This window comes from Cuculus canorus, chromosome 18, assembly GCF_017976375.1.
Source record: "Cuculus canorus isolate bCucCan1 chromosome 18, bCucCan1.pri, whole genome shotgun sequence".
NCBI classification, from domain to species: Eukaryota; Metazoa; Chordata; class Aves; order Cuculiformes; family Cuculidae; genus Cuculus; species Cuculus canorus.
This window is the reverse complement of record NC_071418.1, coordinates 7631376-7652352: the sequence shown is the minus strand read 5'-3', so window position 1 is coordinate 7652352 and position 20977 is coordinate 7631376. Positions and strand designations below refer to the sequence as shown.

At 39.0% G+C, this 20977-nt stretch overlaps 1 protein-coding gene across 2 annotated transcripts in view; it reads left to right on the top strand.

The window, feature by feature from the left end:
- TBCD (tubulin folding cofactor D) overlaps positions 1-20977 on the top strand; it is a 124619-nt gene that overhangs the window by 74202 nt on the left and 29440 nt on the right. For both annotated transcript variants that reach the window (XM_054083264.1, XM_054083263.1), the window contains exons 18-28: positions 2129-2209; positions 2968-3041; positions 3676-3793; positions 6111-6171; positions 7654-7676; positions 14495-14526; positions 16628-16690; positions 17046-17122; positions 19281-19362; positions 20138-20256; positions 20675-20766. In XM_054083264.1, the coding sequence (XP_053939239.1) occupies positions 2129-2209; positions 2968-3041; positions 3676-3793; positions 6111-6171; positions 7654-7676; positions 14495-14526; positions 16628-16690; positions 17046-17122; positions 19281-19362; positions 20138-20256; positions 20675-20766 (822 nt within the window). The remainder of the gene's footprint in view (positions 1-2128; positions 2210-2967; positions 3042-3675; positions 3794-6110; positions 6172-7653; positions 7677-14494; positions 14527-16627; positions 16691-17045; positions 17123-19280; positions 19363-20137; positions 20257-20674; positions 20767-20977) is intronic.

The following is a 20977-nucleotide window of genomic DNA, read 5'->3' as shown; positions in this document are numbered from 1 at the left end:
TTTTTGAAAAGTATTTGTCATCTGATTCATTATATTACTTATCAAATCTTCATTTTGCTCTTCAAGCAGGATGTAATTATTTGGGTCAATAATTATTTCCTTATTTTTGTCTGAGTAACATCAAAGGAAAAGTGCATAGCAGGTTTTTGGCTACACAGAAAACATGTATTGTTATGCTGTGGTAGGAAGGATAGACCTTTCTGATCAGTGTGCCTTAAGGTAGTGCAATTGTTTATATAGCTGGAAAAAGCTGTTTAAGGTTCTTATTCCAGATTTGGAATCTTTAGCTGCCCTTCCCCCACCCAGATAAAACAATCCTGGGACACCTTGTATGCCAATGTAATGCCGCTATTTGAATTCCTTTGAGCAATAAAAGCTCAAAAAATATGTGTCAGTTTCTATGTCTGAATTTGGCATTGGTTAATAAGTTATAATATATTCTTGTCTATAGATACTGTCATATATTTTTATATATATAAGATATATATGCACATGTATATGAAGAATTGCATATAGCCTTTCAAATCTAAATATTTTTGTGCAAGTTTTTCATGCTCCGTGCCCTCTTGAAACTTTGCTGGATGGTCTTTGGAGAATTCACTTCAAATATCATCATCTGTTTCTGAGGATAGAGAGTAGAGGAAATCCATTTTCTATGAACAGTAAAAGAAATTGTGTGATTCCAGAAGTTCTGGGTTTGGTGAAAGCAGAGTTAGGGAAGAAGCTTCTTAATCGAAGTAAAGTGGGATACAAAAATCTTACCAGCACTATTATCGAAAGACTGGGCTTGTATCCAAGTCTGCTTGCATTGAATACTTTGTAGAGTACAAAGGATGAAGGCTGTAGTTAAAGATGGTTATAAACTACAACTGACAGTGGGGTTGGACTACAGATGTGGCTGAAGAGATCAACTTTGAGCTGGGCATGGAAGCTTAGATTAAAATGCCTGGAAAGAATGGCGAGTGCTAAAATGAAGATCCCAAAAGCAACTATGACGAAGAGAGCAAAACTCCAGTATGACAGGGGAAGCATTTCTGTTAGCGTGTGTTCTTCCAGAACAGAGAAGGGAACCAATGAGCAATGAATTTTATCATTTCTCTGCTGGCAGCAACCCTCAGTAAGACCAACTGTCCAGTATCCCTCCAGGGCTCATAGCTGCAGTAGAAAGTGCTGCCGTATCCTGTGACTGAGGTTTGCTGCGGATTTAAGGATTTATAGTCTTCTGATGAGTTATACAGATATCAGCATGGTAACATGCAACAGTATTTGGGTTTTGATTTTGTTTTGATTCTAATTACGTGCACATATATTAATGGAACACTATTATGGCTGCAAAGTTAATCACGCAAAAGATCTGAAAAGGTGAAATTGAGGTAATCCCCATGTCCTTGATTTCATCCCTTTGTACATGCCGTTTTGACACAAACACGTTCTGTTGATAGTTCAGCTTTCCAAGATTATTTAGCATACATCAGATGTACTGAAAAACATCTGACTTTGCTTCTGTTGACCTCAGGAGTTGAGGCTTCTGAAGACTGGAAAGCAAATGTGGCTGTAAAGTTAGGTACTGATGCAGGTTACCTAGGGGATTAACTGATGTTCCCTTACCCCTTAGGGCTTGGCTTTGCAGCCAAGTTTTTGTCAGAATTGACTTTTTGTTTACGTTTGATTTTTAAAAAAACAAGTTGAAAAGCCATATTCAGTTATGGACTGTTGTGGTTATGATGACGTAGCACATTTCTGAAACTTAATTTTACTGTGAATTATGTCATTGATGTTTCTTCAATTGGAAAAAATTATATCAGTTAATATACACATCTACATTTTCCTACCAGGTAACAATGGGAATTTAATGTTTTAATTTGCTTGTCATTGTTGTCAAGGTTTTTGTACGTATAGTAGTTGTAACCTGAAAGAGTTTTACAAAAGGGATTTAATTTTTCGTCAAGAACCATAAAATATTTCGTGTTGCATTATTTCCTTCAGCTGCATCTTGTTTAGGAGAAGGCAAGTCTAAGCAATTTTTTGAGGTCTTTTAAAACTAAAGAATTTAAATTTTATAACGACTTGTGCTCAAATACACACAGATGCTGATTGTTTACTCTCTCTATGGTTGTCTCTTTTTCAGTGTGTATATTGCTGGCTTTCCTGAGTATACACAGCCTATGATTGACCACTTAGTTAATGTGAAGATTAACCACTGGGATGGGTAAGTTCTTAAAGTCTAATTATTAATATCCAAGAGGTTACTGTTCTGCATGTCATGCTTTCCTAGATTGTTGTGGTAAGTTTTACTTTTACTGGAGTTTGCAATAACGTTTGACTAAAGGAAAATGGGACAAGGAGTAGCTGATGTCATCTATACCTCCCTGGCATATTGTCACTTAGAACATGTTTATGTATTTTGTCTTTTTGCCATGACCTCAATCTGTTAATAGATTAATAAAGCACATTTATATTGTATATAGTATATGTGAGGGGTAAACACCATCACCATACAATTATCATTATTAAAGTAGATTTCATGCATAGAGATGGTACTTAGTCATATTCAGTGTTCACGAAAATTAAAATGTGTACATGTAACACAAATGAGATGATATCAGCGCTGATAATAGGTTGCATCGTGAGAAATAATGACAGTTTACTGTGGTGTCCCTCCCACTGTACAGAATGAGCCCCCGGGTTCTACAATCCGCGCTTGTATGTGTTTGTCTTTCAGCAACAGGTTCTATCCATATAGCTAGAAGCTACCTATATGGGTCTGCTTGCTCCTGTCTTTTGTTTTGTTGACTTTTTTTGAGATGGAGAAGCACAGGGTGGACAGGGAATACTGTAATTTTTAACGTTGCTGGGGTATCTGTTTTGCACAAGGCTAGGGGTTCCTTCCTGACGTTATTTTTTAATACATTAGTTCTACTAAACTGCTAACACAAACATTTTAAAAATGCTTTTTTACATCTTCAGTGTTATTCGAGAACTTTCCACCAAAGCTCTGCATAACCTCACTCCACAAGCTCCGGACTACATGGCAAACGTGGGTAGGTAACAAGTGAGTTCTGCATAGTGTGCCATTGTGAGTATTATAGCCTATGTTGCAGAAGTATATTAAGGAGGTTGAAAAGTGCATCATGATTTAAAAATTAGGATTTCCTCTGCAACTTAATACAGTCTCGTGACACCAATAGCTGTACCAGTTTTCAGATTTTATGCAAAAATTATAAAACATTGCCAGATCTGTTTTTCTTTGGGGGCTGGACTTTAGTTACCCAGCTACACTGGACCCTGACAGTTCTGAGATGAATTATCCTTTCCTCAGCCGCTCAGGGTTCAGGGATACATGAAGGTGACAGTTTACATGGTAGTAAAGTTGTGTGACGGTACAGGCCTCATTTCCCATGCTGCTCAGCCAGTCTCATGCCTAATAGCAAGTATATAATTTTACTTAGTCCAAGCAGGGAGCAATCTGTGAGCACAGAATTTCCTGACATGGCTTAGTGTGTTTTGTCAGAATTTAGTGATAATTGTAAAACTTGATTTTCACATAGTGGCCAGGCTTTCCAGAAGTAGTTTTCCCATGTTTTTTCTAGGCAGATGAGTTTATGTTTAGAACTGTGATCTGTCACTATGCTTTGGTTTTTTAAAAAAAAAAAATAATAATTTAATCTCTTTCAGTTTTGCCAAGACTTCTGCCTTTGTCAGTGGGCACAGATCTGCACACGCGCCATGGGGCGATTCTTGCCTGTGCTGAAATCACCCACGCGCTGTGTAAGCTAGCAGAAGAGAACAAGAGGTATAAAATGCAAGATTATCTTGACTATGAATTTCCCTTTCATCTCTGGTCTGTTGAAAGCTTCCTGAGTATAATTGTGGAAATCTCCATCTTACTGCACTTCTTTCCCAATGAATTTTCATTTGTTTTGATCAGTCATGCCAAACCTTTACATTTTATTCGATGATGTTATAAACTTAAGTCTAAATTCATCATCAGGAAAGTGAGAACTTTTGCTGCCTTACTTGGAGAGTTCAAAGTTATGATTTAAATGTAGATTAACCCCCCTTTCTCCATAAATATGCTGTCTTCCCACTGAGGGGACAGTCTTTCAGCTTCAGGGCTAAGAGAAATAGCTCCTCAGGTAGCTTTTTGAGTTGGACTGATTTAATTGTTTCTGCATTTGAAGGCTGGTCCAGATATACATATGTGTCTGTAAGTGGGAGTGTGAGTGCTCCACACAATATTACATATAGGTGATGTAGCCAGAATAATAGACAAAATTATTTGGAGACGTCTTTGTCTTAATGTTGTGGCTAAAGAAACTAATTACTTATCTTTCCTTTCTTTCAAAAGAATCACTTGTAAAAAATGGTTGGAAATCTTTTCTGCAAAAACTAGAATTTAGGAGTTATGCTAGCAGAAGAATTCTATACTGGTGTGACATAAATGGGGATGAGCAGATGTTTATGACCAAGGCAGTGGAAAATAAGACTCCAGAATGCAAACCGCACTGAAAATAATATTATTCTGCACGAATCATAGATATATGTACACTGAAGAAATGTATTTTTAAAAAAAGAGACATTTTCCAAGTCATTTTCGTTCTAAAAGTCTCTGATCAACCTATTATATTTTACTTCTGAGAACATTCCCATGCAGTCATACAGAGATACCTGAAGGGGTGACGTCTAACAAATTTGATGTTGTCATTCTTTTGTAAAAGTTAAATACAAAGATCAAAAGTGTGCACTGATCTTTATGGCTTTAGTTATTGACAAATTGGATTTGTATTTGCCAGCAGTGTCTATCAAAGAATTTGTGTTATTCTTGAGTCCCTTTTTCAAGTAAGTTGAAATATTAGAGAAACATTTTAGTAGTGGGAAGTACTTGAAGTTGATGGAAAAATCACAGAAGGGTTGGAGTCCAAAAGTACAACTGATCTGAGGGTTATTCATGTATTACTGATTACAATGTTATTGGTATTGATTGAGGGCACCCGGAGTCTGTGTGCTGATGACATCATGGTGGGTGGCAGTGTCGATCTGCTGAAGAGGCAGGAAGGCTCTGCAGAGGGATCTGGACAGGCTGGATCAGTGGCCAAGGCCAATGAGATGGGATTCAACAAGGCTGAGCGCTGAGTCCTACACTTGGGTCACAACAACCCCATGCAGCGCTCCAGGCTTGGGGAAAGGCAGCTGGAAAGCTGTCGAGCAGAAAAGGACCTGGGGGTGCTGGCCGACAGTGGCTGAACATGAGCCAGCAGTGGCCGAGGTGGCCAAGACGGCCACCAGCAACCTGGCTTGGATCAGAAACGGTGTGGCCAGGAGGAGCAGGGAAGGGACCATCCCCCTGGACTTGGTGCTGGTGAGGCCGCACCTCAGATCCTGGGTTCAGTTTTGGGTCGCTCACTCCAAGAATCTGAGGGTCTGGAGTGCATCTGGAGAAGGGGGACAGAGCCAGGGAAAGGGGCTGGAGCCCAGGGGTTCTGGGAGCGGCTGAGGGCCCTGGGGCTGTTTAGCCTGGAGAAGAGGATGCTGAGGGGAGACCTTGTTGCTCTCTGCAGCATCTTGAATAGAGATTGTGGTGAGGTGGGTGCTGGTCTTTTCTCCCAAGTAACCAGTGATGAGATGAGAGGAAATGACTTTAAGTTGCGCCAGGGAGGTTTAGGCTAGCTATTAGAAACAATTTCTTCACGGAAAGGATTGTCAAGCACTGGAAATGCCCAGGGAAGTAGTGGAGTCCCTCTCCCTGGAGGGTTTTAAAAAGTGTGTGGATCGATGTTTATGGACAAGGTTTTGTGGTGGAGGTGACAGTGTGAGGTTTATGGTTGGACTCGATGATCTTCAAGGTCTTTTCCAAGCTAAACAATTTTATGATTCTGTAGTAAGTGACACTGATTTTTTTATAGTACTTTAAGGATGGATTTCTATGTCATAAGGAAAGAACTTTTGTTATTTTTGCTGAATTATTTAAAATTAAATGGTGCGTATTTCTGTTGAGCAAAATTTGGAAATCAGTGATTGTTTTCCTTTGACAGTACCCTGAAGTCATGGGTGAAAAATTATTTATAGCATCATTGAGAAACCAGTCTTAACAATTTTCTATGTATTTACAGATCTGTAATGTATTATTTCAATGAAAACTCATTGGAGGGACTTAAGCAAATCCATCAAGAGGTTTGTGGCAAGTATAAGTGTATCTTTTAACCTGATATGTTTTATGTTTTTGAAACTAACATTTCCAATTAAGATAGCTGTTCCCGCCCTCCACTTCCCCTTGCCAAGGAGAACAGTCTCACAGAATGCCCGGACACTCATTCTAGACGATCAGACGGCTGGGTGTCCTGACCATGTGTCTTAGCCAATGTAGTTTTGTACTTGGTCCCTTTCCGTTCTGCCAGCTCCTTAGTGAAATTACTTCCTCGGATCCTGCCAGTCCCACTGCTGAAACAGTGCATAGGGTTTGGCTTTGTTTTTCTTCCCGCTTTCTCTACTACTGACTGCCTTAGCAGATGTATGGCTGGTGCCTTAACGTGACCATGCTTGAGAGAGGTCTTCTAGTGAGTTCTGTCTCTGTCCTTACTGTCCTTCTTTTTTACTTTATTGTGATCCTTGCATCCATGATTTACCTGGTTATAGATCTTGGAAGTAATATCCAGTGGTCCAGCTGGTGTGTTGGCTGTATCACTACTTATATAACAAATGAAATTTTGTCCTGCTCGCAGCAATTCAAAATGCTCCCGCAGAGATGATTTTGCCTGATTTGTTCCTTTACTTTTAAGTTAACCCATGTTGTTGTTTTCTGCTTTTGGCTCCTGTTTCTTCATGTTATGAAAGAGACAGTACTTGAGCGTTCAGGATGTACCTGTAGTACCCTTAGTTCCTGTTCTGATGGGCTAGAGCTGTCAGGCTACACCATTTACCCATTATGCTTTAGAGTACAGAGGCCCTTGCTTAATTCTGTGCATAGGTGAGCGGCACTGCTACAGGGTGAGAAGGCATCTTTGTCCTTGTTTAGCTTTCCTGTGTTGAGATGCCTGGAAGCATGATCCACAGTCTCTGTGCTGTGAGCATGGTCTGAATGTGGTACGATCCTGTCCACTTCCTGCTGGTGTCTGTGCTTAGCATTCATCTGCAAAGTCAGTGTAAACTCTTTCTCATAAAAAATTTGGGGGTTTGAGTGGTTTTACTCCACAGAAATTTGATAATCTCTGATTTTTGAGGATGGCCTTCTGCAACGTTAACAATGAGATAATATTTTTCAGCCACATTTAAACTTTTATGTAAGTTTTTTCTGTCTCATTGTAGCTTACGAAGTTATTTTCAGTTTTCAGACAATGTGGTATAGCATCATTTTAAAGGGGCCAGCGGTGGAAAGAAAAAGCCAAACTAGCTTCCAGAGGCTATGCAGGAGCAGCTTGGATTGGAATTAGGAAAATTACTGCTTTATAAATGTATTAAACTGATTTTCTTTAAGTGTAAAATTCAAAGGGGTAGAGAGCGGGTTTTTTTTTAAAGATTTTTCCTTTAGATTTTATTTTTAAAATAATCACCGGTGTGGCCTGGCTCACAGTACACAGACTGAATGCAAGAGGAAAAAGAACAGTTCTATCAAACAAACCCTGCTTGTATTAATGTTTGCTTTTCCCTCTTTCCCAGCTTTGCCGTCGTCAACTGTACAGGTAAGGAAATGGACAAAGAGAAAAACTATTTTTCATGTGGAAAGTATCAGTTAGACATAAAGAACACAGAGGGTCCTGGTGGGTTTGGTTTGTCTGGGTTAGTTACACCCCCACAGACGGCCAGTCTTGCAGCAGAGCACAAGCACGGGCATCCTTTGGCTTTGGCCTCTGATCCCAGGAACCACTGCCAGTGCGCAGTGGGGGCTGTTCAGCGAGTGTGGCTCACAGGCACGTTAAGGGGATGGAGAAGCGGTGAGTACTGGGCTCAGCACTGGGGTAGAGACAGTTAAGAAAGGAAAGACTGAAGCAAAATGTGTTCCCTGATCCGTGGCTTCAGTAGCAGAGGTGTGGATTGCTTCCCCATTATTCACCTGTGCTGCAGCACTTGTATGGGTCAAACAGGCCTATAGGAATGACCTTTAGCTAATGAGGTAATGAGCCTGAACTTTATTTATTTATTAAAGGAGCTTCTGTCTAAATTCTAGAATTACTTTCTTCACCCTCTGTGGTGAGTAGCCCAGGAGTATTGCAAAATGTTCAGTGCAATTTTTCAATGCTTGTGCCAAAGAAAATGCGAATGAGTTTTCACTGACTCGGTTTTAATTTCCTATTTATTGAAGTTTCCAGGAAATAAAGGGAATTTGCCTAAGTAACTGTTAAGTAAATGTGAATTAAAATTGGTATGTGACTTCAGAGTTTGCTCCTAAAGTTAAGGAAATCAAAAGATAATTAATGACTTGTATTCCCTAACAATTGTATATGCGAATGAGGGTTTTTTCTGCTTTAACTGACAAATTCTTTGAGCCTTTAGACAGTTCAGTTCACTTCTTTGCACTTGACGTATCTGAAAACAGAAAACCTTAAGTAGTTTTTCTAGTGCAATTATTAATTATAATTTAGAGAATTTTTATCTAAGTTCTTGTATCCTGAAACTTTCTGAAAAAAATGTTAAAATTTACTTTGTGAGGGTCACACAAACCGATGTGAAACTTCCACTCCAAAGCGAGCTCGCCTCAGCAGGCAGTTGTAGTGCTGATACTGTATATTACCATCTTTGTGGGTGGCTATCTTGGCTCCCATAAATTCTTTAATGTCAGGGTGGAGCTTGGGTGTAATTTGTTTTTGTCATAATGTGCACTTCTTGCTCTTAATGGTATTTATAAGATGCCTAAAGAAATGTTTTCATTCCGGATAAGACGTCTAATTCAACTCCAAGCAAAGTTGATTCGCTGCTGTTTACTTCAGTACTTAGCCTGAGACAGAGATGTCTGCTATAATCCACATTTTAAAGTATCAGTATGCATAAAATATGTTAAAATAGAACAAGAAAAATAAACTAGGTTATGAAAACAGACCAGCAATTTGAGTATTGCTGGGCAAGCATTTAGTGAAACAAGCCGAACTTGTTTTGTGATGAGTAATTATTGCACATAATCTTCCAAAGATTTCCATTTGAGAAATTGCTACTGGGAATTTTCGGTGTAACAACATCTTGTAAGAATGTTGAAAACTTGTGTGTTTTATTTGTGTTTCTAGTTTTTAAACTGCATTGACAAAAAGCATCAGGCCACGTCTCAGCTGTTCATTAGATAATTTGCTTTCTCTTCTGGTAAAAGAAATAGCTGTCTTTGTGTGGACCAGATGAATTTTAATGCTTTGATCAAACTGTTTTCAGTTGATCAAACTGTGTAGACCTGTGAGAAGGGGGAAAAGGAAGTAAAGTGTAAAAATGCTGTAGTTTTGGGGTTTTTAATATTTTAATTTATAAATTTTAAGCCGGAAAATGAGTCGTCAGTTTCTTGATCGTCTAAAGCATAGGATTCCATTGAACCCACAATTACTTCAGGGCAAAAAGATAGTGCCCCAGAGCAGTAATGGAGACCTCCATTAAACAAACCCCCTTACTTTGTTTAGCAGCTCCTGTAATGTCTTTAACCTGATTCTGAATAATGGCCATGAATTATGCTTCAGACAGAACACAGTCTGAAGACTCTACTGCACAGACTCTTGATTTTGACTGTACTTGAAACAATCAAATCTGTTTCTGCTAATTGTAGAAAATCATGTCCTCTGCTGTAGTAACATTTTTTTTAAATGCAGGTATCTTTCTCTCTTCCCGTGGTAGTCCCTTTCTGGGGTTACCATAGGATGCTGAAAAGGGAGAATGCAAGTCCAGGCACAGCAGGACACACTTCCTTCTGTTAGTCTGGGTCTGACACATTTTCTGCACTGGTTTGTCTTGAGGAGCTGGTTGGTTTAAGCATTTGCATGTGCACTTCCAGCTGAGCATTGCACAGAAAGCCTGATTTTCTCTATTAAATGGGCACTTGTTATAGCAAGTCATATGCAAACCTTGGCACTTAAACACAGTATGTGTCCTTTGTGTCTTTTTTGTGCTATACAGGTTGTAGAGTTATAAAAATTGAGCTATACTTGCCTTAAATGTTACTTTATGTATAAAAACCTAAGAGAAAAACTTGTGGCATCTGTTGCCTTAAGGTGCCGACCTTGGGAAGGAAGTTGCCCTGCAAGTTTAAGCATGGTGTTAATGCTCAGCCTGGTTTATATTGCGCTTGCGCTGAATGGCACGGTTGGTACCTGCTTTTGTAGCAGATATATTTCTGTAGGGCCTTTGAGACCTTGTACCGGTCTTCAATACGAAAAGTCCTCAAGCAAAAAGTATTTTTGATAGTGGTCCCGTAAAGATTCTTTAAAAATGCATCATCTGATATAAGATTCAGGTGAATGGATCTTCAGAGTTGCTTTGACCTCCTTTCTCCTAGCCTGTTCTGGTCTGATAATGTGTATCTTAAAACACACAGCTGGGTAACGAGAGAATTTATGGCTGGATGTGGAAGTGCTGGAGATAGATATGAGCTGGGTTTCTTCGAGGTGGTTGCCCTGCGCTCCTGTAGTTCAGCAAATGTTCCATATATGAGGCCTCCAGGGTTCCCGGTGGAGCTGGGTATGGCAGGATGTGCAGTGTTGCTGACGCTGACACTGGGTGAGTCTGCTGACACAATGTGCTGTGGGCCCAGCTTTGCTCTCATCTCACTCCTGTACAAGATGAAGAGCTGAGCTGCGTGCATTACACAGGTAGCTCTGTCAGACGAGCAGTAGCTGCCAGCGTAAATTCTGCTGTCACCCACAGTGTCTCAGCATTTCCAGCAGAGCTGAGCAGCCCGCAAGTGCTGACAGGCAAAGAGAAACTCACCTCATTTCAGAGACCTTTAAGGTGGCAACTAATCACCATGGTTTCAGGGGAAATGCGTTTCTTTGCAGTCATCTAGGTAAAAGATGGTTTTAGGTATATTTACTTAATCAGAAAATAGTCCCAGCCTTGCAATAAAGTGCATCTGAACAATTCTGCCAAGTTTAAATTATTTTTGCACGATGGGTTTAGGTGATGGTTGTGTACTGTGATCTGGAGAATTATAAGGGGGAATTCTTTTGCTGTTCACTGAAGTCACTGAGAAGACTCTTCCTTCCATAAAGCTGGAATTTCACCTGTAGTCTTCCAGTGTTAGAATACAACACAAAACATGTACAGTCAATATACGAATTTACGGTAACCTGAGCATAGATGTTTGTAACCTTAGTAGAGCTTATTTGCTGCGTCTTCAAGAGATGACCATAAGAGCTGTATTAAATACAGAGATCTCTTGAGGTTTCTCTCTCCTCCTCTGCCGTACCTTGTACTAAAGCCATCTGTACTCCAAAAGCCCAGTCAACGTGCGGCTGGGACCTTTTACGATACCTCAGCTCTATTTGGGACAAAGAGTTCCTGTGGGAAATAATTGGTTACTATTCCTATGGAGATTAAAATCCTTCTTGAGCTTCCTGGAAATGGAGTATTTGCAGTTGAATCTTTTCAGCTATTTCAGCAGTTTTAACTTCAGATTCAGGTGTTTATGAAAAGATGAATGCAAATTCAATCCTGAACAGCTTCTGCTACTGTTAGTTTTATAATCTGTAAGATAAATGCTGAATTTCTTACAGAAAGCAGATTTTAAATAATAAAAAAAAAAAAATCCAGAAAAGCACCTTGACCTTTTCTGTGCCTTTAGAGCAGCACTTTAGAAGCCTGCACAATTTTAGAATAGGTACTAGCATTCTTAGGTCAGTAATCTTAATTCAGTGGTTCTACAAGGGATTATACATATTGATTATATTTTCCACAAATAAATTGTGAATCATCCTAAGATATTTCTAGTAAAGAAGCATTGCTGTGGAACTGTGAATAGGAAGGATGCTTAGGAGCTCATGAGACTTGGGCACTGCATCAGCCGGTTTACAGGTTGCATTAATAATTGAACCTTGGAACAGGTACTTCTAATAATGTGATTCAACTTATGTATGTGTCCTTGGAAGAAAATAAGAGAATACTGGCTGTACAGCAAAACTCACAATCTCTGAATTAGGTAGATCCGTATCTTTTTAATTTAGTGAAATACTGTAGCGTGAGATAAAGTTAATAGAAAGATGGCCGTCATTTGACAAACTAAACACTGATGAAGGAGAGATCTAGGATTGTGATAAGAAGTTTTCAGTTCTTAAAATGGAAATACATACGAGCTGTGGAAAGGGGAGGGAAATTTAGATATATTGATGGACATACTCTGATGTCAGGGGAAGAAACAACTCAACAAACTTTGCAGAGAAGAACGCATGGTATCACAGTGCCTTCAAAGATTGATTTGATTAGAATTTCTGCATTACATGGAAAACTCACTATACAAATCACTATCACCATTCTTCATTCTTGCACAAGGACAATAATCCTCAGTGAAGCTCTAAACTCTGAAATTAAAATTGAGTTGATGTAATGCCAAAGGAAGGGGTAGGTGTCAGATGATTAACATGAGAGTAGCTTTGAGTGGCCGGGCTTCCTTATTGGCAGCACGAAGAAGTGGAGAGGAGCAGCCTTTATGACTCAGTTCTTGCTTTGTAGTTTGAATAGAAGTCTGTATCTGAATTCTTGCATCAGCAGACTCCGTGGGCACACCAAACAAATTTACAGGATGGTTATGTTGCACTTATTTGCAGTAAGACGACAGACGAAAGGCAAGGAATGGATGAGGACAAAATGAAGGGAAAGGAAACGTTGAAGAGGAAGAAAGCTTTGCCACATCATTCTTTTATTTTTGCTGCTGTCTCCTTGCATTTTTTAGAAGCTGGAGAGCAGACAACATGGCTGGAAGGTGTGGCAGATAATACAGAGACCATATCAGCATGGGGATGTGGAATCTGTGCTTACTTCGCACAATGATAGTGAGCTGTGGGTTATTCCATTGAGCTTAATGTATTGATTGTCAAAAGCACAAGTTTCCCAACTAAAGGAAATGCTGATCTATGGCAAATGAGAGTCTTGTGGAGTTGGCATCTCTGTGTTACCTGAATATCCAAGGAAAATGTTGAGCAGTCAAAATCCCAGTGCATGTAACAGGATGCACCTGCTTGTGTGTAATGGAAAAACTCGTTTAAAATGTTTAGGCTTTTGAAGTGCATGTAAAAGGATAAATTGGAGAACAAAGTCCTAAGAGTTGCTAGGGTTGCTAAGTTTGCATTCTGAGCATAGCTGCTAATTTTATTGTGGGGAAGGAGGAGGGAGAGGAGAGAAGAAATGGTTTTAAAAAAAAAATGAAAAACAAAACCGAAGCAAACTAACACAAAAGCCTTTGCTGTTCCTCCCCCTTGCTGGGAGTTTCTGTCAGAGCACGGCCATACACACAGGTGATTAAGGGTTTGGCACACCTCAGGGAGGAGATATTCCAGCAGAAGTGAAGGCAGACAAGTAAGGAGTCGAGGGAAGAATTATCCAAAGGAAGGGCAGAGGTCAAAGGTTCATAAAATGGAAAAAAATAAGCCACAGAAGGTGACACTGAGTAGAACACCCCAAGTGGTGCTCACGGCACCTTGGGGATATCCTGGGAACCAGCAGACATTCCTCAGCAGGGTGAGGAGACATCTCTGCCCAGAGACATGTGAAGCTGAAAAATGGCAGTGGGCCCTGCTGTTTCCAGGGTGCTTCTCCCTGTGCCCAGGCAGATGTCCCCCTCGGAGTGCTGGGAGGCTGGTGATGAGACAGGATGACCAGGCTGGGTACGCCCTGGGATCTGAACTGGTGAGACCGTCATTATGGAACACACAAATTCCAGGAGTGTCTGGAGCATCTTGAGCCATTTGTTTTTCTCCTGTTCCTGATCCATTAGAAGGTTTTACCCCTTCAGTTATGGTGATGAATGCAAAATCACCTGGGAGGGGCCTTGAGCAGGGAAGGGGAGAGTGAAGAAGGCAGGGTGAGAAACTTCGACAGGAAAGAAAACCAGTTAACATTTGTGAAAATAGGAACTGAAAAGTGAAGTTTCTTTGCAATGTTCCAGAGAGGAAGACTTTGTTAAAGAATTGCATGGAATTGCTTTTCAGTTGTGGCAGTCAGAAGGTCAGAGAAGCTGCATGACTGAAAAGTCCTGTGGCCATCCCCACCGGTTCAGAACGCTTCTGAAGCAAGTGGGAAGAAAAGCAAAATAACGCAGTTGTCCCTTACTATTCACAGTAAAAATTAGCAAGGCTAGGACCACATTTTCGCAAGAAGAAAGTTAAATATTCACAAAGGCATGATTTGTATAAATCATGCTGAAGTCAAGACAACAGTTGGTTTAAAAAAAGTATTTTACAGTTGGTAAATACAAAACTGCAGATAATTTTGTGATTTGCTTTCGTTGTGAAAAACTCTTGAGGTTTCTTTTCTCACAGGGCAATGCACTCAGATTGCTTGTGGTAGGTTCTTCTCTGAGAGTTCTGTTTCTCCTTTGCAGGGGTCTAGGTGGAGAGCTGATGAGGCCAGCTGGTGAGTATCACAGCTGTGGCATGAAAGCAGCAAATGTGCAGTGATTAATTTTTCTGTTTACTGCTTTCCAGTTTCTTTTGCATGTGTTGTGTTGAATGCATAAATAAGGTATGCACGGTCATTAAAAAAATACAGAGTTTGGAGGCCAGTCAGAAGACAGGTACAACAGAACATGAGTTGCCAGCACAATTGTGAATAACCCTCATCTAAGAGCAGGAGAGAGCTCTTGGTTTTATGTCACATATTCTCTCCTTCTGGTGTTGCATGCAGTGAACTTTCTTCAGGGTTTCCTTCATTAATTTACTCAGATTTCTCTCCAGAAGAAATGCAATCTGTCTGTTAAGTTTAATGAGTTTATCTTTATATGTATGTGCACAAAAGTGAAGTTTAAGGACTGAAAACAACCATTTATGGAAAAAGTGGTGTTGGAGAAAATGATGGGTTTTCTCATGGATTGTGAAGATTGTTATAAACAGAACCGCTGTGACAAGGAAGGGCTTTCCAGGAAAAAGTCTCCGTCCAGGTAGCCGGAGTGGATAAGGAAACGATGCCACCTTGAGTTTTCTGCTCATGTGTTGAATGAAGGAGGTGCTACATAGCAGATTTCCAGCTTTGAGGATATGAAGCCCCCCAGCCTTAGCGGGTAAAGGAGTTTCAGTACCCAGATGGAAGGTTGATCAAATAGAAGGGGTGAAAGGGGCAAGAGGATTTCTGCAGTCTTTGAATGAGTGAACAGTCTTGTGACATGAGAATGCAGGCTGAAAGAATAGGTAGGGGTTTTTAATATGTTTTAGCTTTTAAGCAGCTGAGTATTTTGTTAGTGTTGGAGAAGTACAAATGACAGTGTTTTGGCATGATACAACTGTGTAGGTGGAATAAGAGAAGAATTGAAAATACTCCACAAATTGTCTGCATGTCTAATGAAGATGATGGTCTCAACCACAACAGAGCATGAAGCAGCAACTAAGGAGGAAGCCTGGAGAGCTGGGTTTAGTCACATTGTACTTAGCGTTGTCTGTGAATAAATATTAGAACAAAGAAGATGACGTGCAATATAGAATGGTGTTTCAGCACGGGGAGCCTGGTTGTGTGACATTACTGTGGTGAGGACTGAATTCAAGGGTAGATTTGGAGCCCAGTAAGTTGATTGTAAATGGAGAGGAAGATGAACTGTGTACAGAGCCCAGGGTAAGATTCAAAGATTATATTGTGGGAGGAGAGGAAGGCAAAAAGGCAGCATTGTATAGTAACTTGTTTTGTGCTCTCCCTCCTCTCCACTGGCTCTGAAGAAGAAAGATAGTATGGATGTATACCAATCTGTTTTATATGAGCTGATCGCCAGGAAGTAAAAAAAGAGCGTATTCCCCCAGTGCCGAGTTTTCATTGGAGCAATGCAGTCCATCTATTGTACAATAAAAGTTTGCGGTCTTTACTGTACAATAGATGGACTGCATTTCTCTTCCCCAGAACAGCCTTGAGACACTAAAAAAAATAATATTCTGAAAGTAAGTTTGTAAGCTTAGAACTCATTTAAGTTTATAGATTTAAATAAGGACTACTCATTAAAACGACATTTTCACATATTCTGAGTATCACAGGACGTCAAGCCGCTCCCAGCTCTGTGCAGCAAACGGATGCTGATCCCAGGAAGTCCAGAAAAATTTCTAATAAGAAGTAGGAAAACCTTCCATAGATGTTGAATAGTTTTTTAGTGTCTGTAGTATTATCCTTGTCCAAGTTGGTTTGCTATCATTGATGGTTCCCAAACCGTTGCAGGCTGGTGTAGGAAAGGAAAAGTGGTCAGTATGGTCATGTGCACTGTAAATGGCAGAGGGGGGAAATCTACCACCAAACTATGGATCTGCATGAACAGCGGCTCCTGTCAGAGATCACTTACTACATAGCACCTTTTTTTTGTATGGAAGAATCACAACTGAAAGGAAATGTCTTGTTATAATTTCACATACTTTGGACCTATAATTGCAAATTTTCTTCAAATTAACATGAATGGTAATGTAACTTGATGTCATTGTATCTTCAAAAGTGCTGTAATTTCTTTTTTTAAATTATTTATCCAGTTCTCAATTTTGTTTTCTTGCAGTCTGCACTTTAATTGAAAAGTTGTCACTATCAAAAATGCCATTTAGAGGAGACCCAATAATCGGTATGCCATATTTTAAATAACCTTCCATTATGTTAGTAGTTATTAAGCTAAAGTAGTAACAAATGTTGTTTCTCAAAGAAGAAAGATTAGCAAGGTTGAGTTGGCCTAGCAAATAAAGAAGTATCAAAAAGATATATAAACACTGCCACAGGGAGTTTTCCATGACACATATTCAGCATTACCAGATGCAGCATTAGTGCGTTATAAACCAAACCCTGCTGGGGTTTTTTGGGGTTTTTTTTTTTGAAATACATCTATGTGTATAATTGCTGGTCTCTGTAAAGAGTAAAACAGAGAATGTTGAAGTTCAAGAAGTAAGAAGAATTAATACCAATGATATTCCTTTCTGTTTCAGGTGGCTGGCAGTGGTTAATAAATGACACTCTGAGAAGTCTCCCTCTTATTTCAAGTGCTGCACGACAGAATATAAAGGTATAGTGCTTCCTCCTTCTTCATGTGGTCACATTACGCACAGAACTGGAAATACTTTTGCTCTCCATTGGTGGTTTATTTTCCATTGAATCTAATTGATTCTTGAGTATTTATTTCTTAGATTGGTAAGAAAAGTTATTTTTTTCAAAAAAAAATATATATAGTTCCTCAAAATTCAAAGGGACCTTTTTGATTCACACTTGAACAGCTCTCACAAGGGTTGTTCTTGTGTGCACGTCTGGTGCAAGTGGTGGTGGCAGTGGTGGTGGTGAGGAGTTGCTGATCATTGCTTGAAGCTACTTACTGTTGGCTCTATGGTTACATTTTGCTTCTTTATGGATATTTTGCTTGTATTTTGGTGTGCCTGTAATATGTGTAATATCTTGATCTTGGTAGTTTCAGGGAACTTTAGTGAGAGTTAAAAAGAGTCTGTGGATGTTGTCCTGGCCTCGTGTCCTGAGGGCATTTGTACACAATGAGAACACTCGTGTGATCAGCCCAAGTTATTCAAGACAACATGTTTTAATTTTTCATTAAACTCTGTTGCAAATCCTTTTACTGTGCACTTGAGCTACTGTGATTCTGAATATTAAATCCATTGATAAATGTGTTTTATGGTATTTTATGTATACCTCCAGTTATTTGCCTTAGTTTTCCCGAGTAATATCAGGATGGTTTGGTTTTGTGCTCTGAAAGGCTCTACCAAATGATAAAGACAATTTTTGTCTGCCCTGTTAGAGCTTATAGCCATCACAGAGCCAATCTGAATATAACGTATTGTGTTCATTTTATTAGTTTATATAAAAATAAGATAAAAAGCCACTGCAAGTATCTAGAAGACAGATTAAACTAGAATGTATCCAAATCACTGAAGAAAATCAAAAGGTGAAATTTAAATTCTTGGAATATTCTTTTGGTATTAGCTGTTTGTTCAAAGAATTTGTATGTTTTCTAACTGGAACTTCTAAACCAAGCTTAGAACAATTAATTATAGACTTCAGAGAAGTTTGACTTGATTGGTCAGCATTTGTTGAGCAAAGCATGTTTAGTAAATGTTGATTCTCACTTGATTTCTGTATGTATTTTTCAGAGAAATAATTTTAAGGACAATGCTTAAGACATTGGAAAGTAATTTTTTTTTCTGACATATACTCTTCCAATATAAAGTCATGCATTTAAGGTGAAAACTATTCTTTTTAGAAAGTGGAGGATCTGAGCAAACCTGATCCAGGTGAAGGTATCCCTACTTATTGCAGAAAGTTTGGACTGGATGACTTTCAAAGGTCCCTACCAAACCAAATCGTTCTACAACTCTGTGATCTACAGCAATTAGATAATTCTCTATATTTCAGTACTATAATGTCTCTGGTAGGCAGAAGATTATTCAGATGAGCACTGTTTTTCTTTTAAGTCCTCAATTTTGCATGGCGAGCAAGTCTGAGGTGTCTTTGAGGGCAGAATGAATACGCCATGCAGGATTCCTGTGTATCATTTAAGAGAACATGAGTATTAATAAGTATCATTGCTATTAATATGGCGTGAACAGTACACTCTCAAATTTATTATAATTTGGTCAGCATTAGGTTATTAGCTGAAAAGTATGATTCGACTGTGAATTTCATGAGAAAAATTCTTACGTGCTTTTTGAAATAGCAGCTGTGTTAGTTTTGTGTTCTATGCTGTTGTCAGAAACCACTCCGAAGATAAGGAAATTGAAGCATGATGCGCAACCTTTGGTCCTTTTCTAAACCAACTAAGACGAAGACACTAGGATTGTGATACTGGATATTTTGGGGCATTTGTTTATAACCTTCAGTCCATGTGGCAGATATGAATGGTTGGACTCAATGATCCAAGAGGTCTTTTCCAACCGTGTGATTCTATGATCCTATGATCCTATGGGTTTTTTTGTATGTTTCCTTTCTATAAATTTCTGGGGAAATACAGTTTGTTTATTTTCAATCTGGCATCAAAATATTGAAGATGAAATAATGGCCAGTATTGGGAAGAAATAAAAAGAAAGTAAACGTCAGTAGTTGAAGGAAGTGTTTTTTTTTTTTTAAATAATCTGCTCACATTTTCGTTAAACTTTCAAACAGTTTTCATGAAGTATGACCTTAGTCAGTATAACAAGTTTAGAATTTTGCCTTTGTTCCAGGAGTCTGCAGTCTCTGCACTTGCTGCACTGTGTAATGAATATTACATCAATGAAAAGGGAGAAGCTGATCCAGCTCTACAAGGTAATGACTCATGTTTACAGTAGAAGCAGAAAATATTTGGCGGGACCTAGCTTGCCCTTTGGAGGTATTTGATAGAATGGGGAGGAGCATCACTAATTTTAAAGGATCCTAAAATGCTTCGGGAAAGAATGGTAAAACCATCTGAAAGACTGGGAAATGTCTCGGGCATCTCTCTTGTTTTAGACTGAAGGTGAATGCAAAATACAATAATGAACATTAAGAAAAGCAGATTGTTTTTCCATTCCATACTGTAAAACAAAAAAGCAAAGTGTCTGTGTGTTCAAGTTCTAGGTCCAATGAACTATTTTTCTGGGTGATGGGAACTGTCAAAAAATTGACCTTCACTAATCCTAAGACCTCTCATTCCTAATATAGACTACTTGTCTAATTATGGAAATGACCTGTAAATGTAAGAGAATTTGTTCCCCTGTGCTTACATTTTCTTCATGCTTAGACATATTCTTTAGATTTTTAAAAAAATTATGACTTGAGAATCTTCTTTTCTCCCTCTGAATGAGTGGGATTGGTCTGGTGAAAAAATCTGGCTTCATATGTAGACAATAAGAATTCATTCATTTAACAATGAACATATAAAAATTCTTCTTATTTTTTCTGTAGGAAAATAAAGGTATTCTGGAATCTAGTTTAATGAATTATAAAATTTCCTAGCTGCTCTGTTTGGGGGATCTTTATCTGGTTTATTTTTTGTTAGCCGGATATGTAATGATGATGATATGCTCATTGCTTTTCACTCTGCAATTATATTTGTTTCTAGATGAGTTGGTGACACAGTGCATTTCAGAACTACAAAACACAGAGGAAATGATTCGTTGTGGCTTTTCACGAGCTCTTGGGGCCCTTCCAAGATTTCTGCTAAAGGGCAGGCTCCAGCAAGTGAGAAAATATCATCATTATAATGAGAAGAGGGCATGCGGTATTCTGAATGAAACCCCTGATTGTAATCAAAGAAATAATAATGATCAGAATTAAAGGAAAAGGGTTTGGACTATAATGTATGGTAACTCTAGAAAATCATCATGAACTTAGCTTACCATAGACTCTGATAATTAAAGTTTAGTCCTGCTTTTCTAATGTTAATGGAAAAGCCAGAGATTGAATTATCCCTTTGCTGTGGAACATTTGTACAATGGGAAAAGTGAGGCATAGGCATTCTGGCATATCACGGTGAGAAACCAAACGCTGTCGCTTGCTTAGTTCTCATACGTGATTGAGCTCATTTTAATACAATATGTGAATTTAAGAGTTATGATAAATAATGCATTGGATTTAAATATCTCTCTTTTTTTTTCAGGTTTTAGAAGGTTTGAAAAAAGTTACTTTAATTTCCCCTACGGATGTGAGCTTTGCAGAAGCCAGAAGAGATGCCCTAATAGCAATTGCAAAGTATATTTATCATCTTTATTTTTGTCTGGTTTTTGTTGTTTCTCTAGAATTTTTCTCCTGTGCATTCTGATTTCTGTTGTGAGCCTGTAGCATGATTCTTGAAATCAGCTACACTGTGATGTGTGCATTTTTAGTGTGGGGCTATGTGCATCTCATTATTCATTATCTTTGTCTCAGAGGATTATCAGACATCTGAAGATGGAGTGCAACT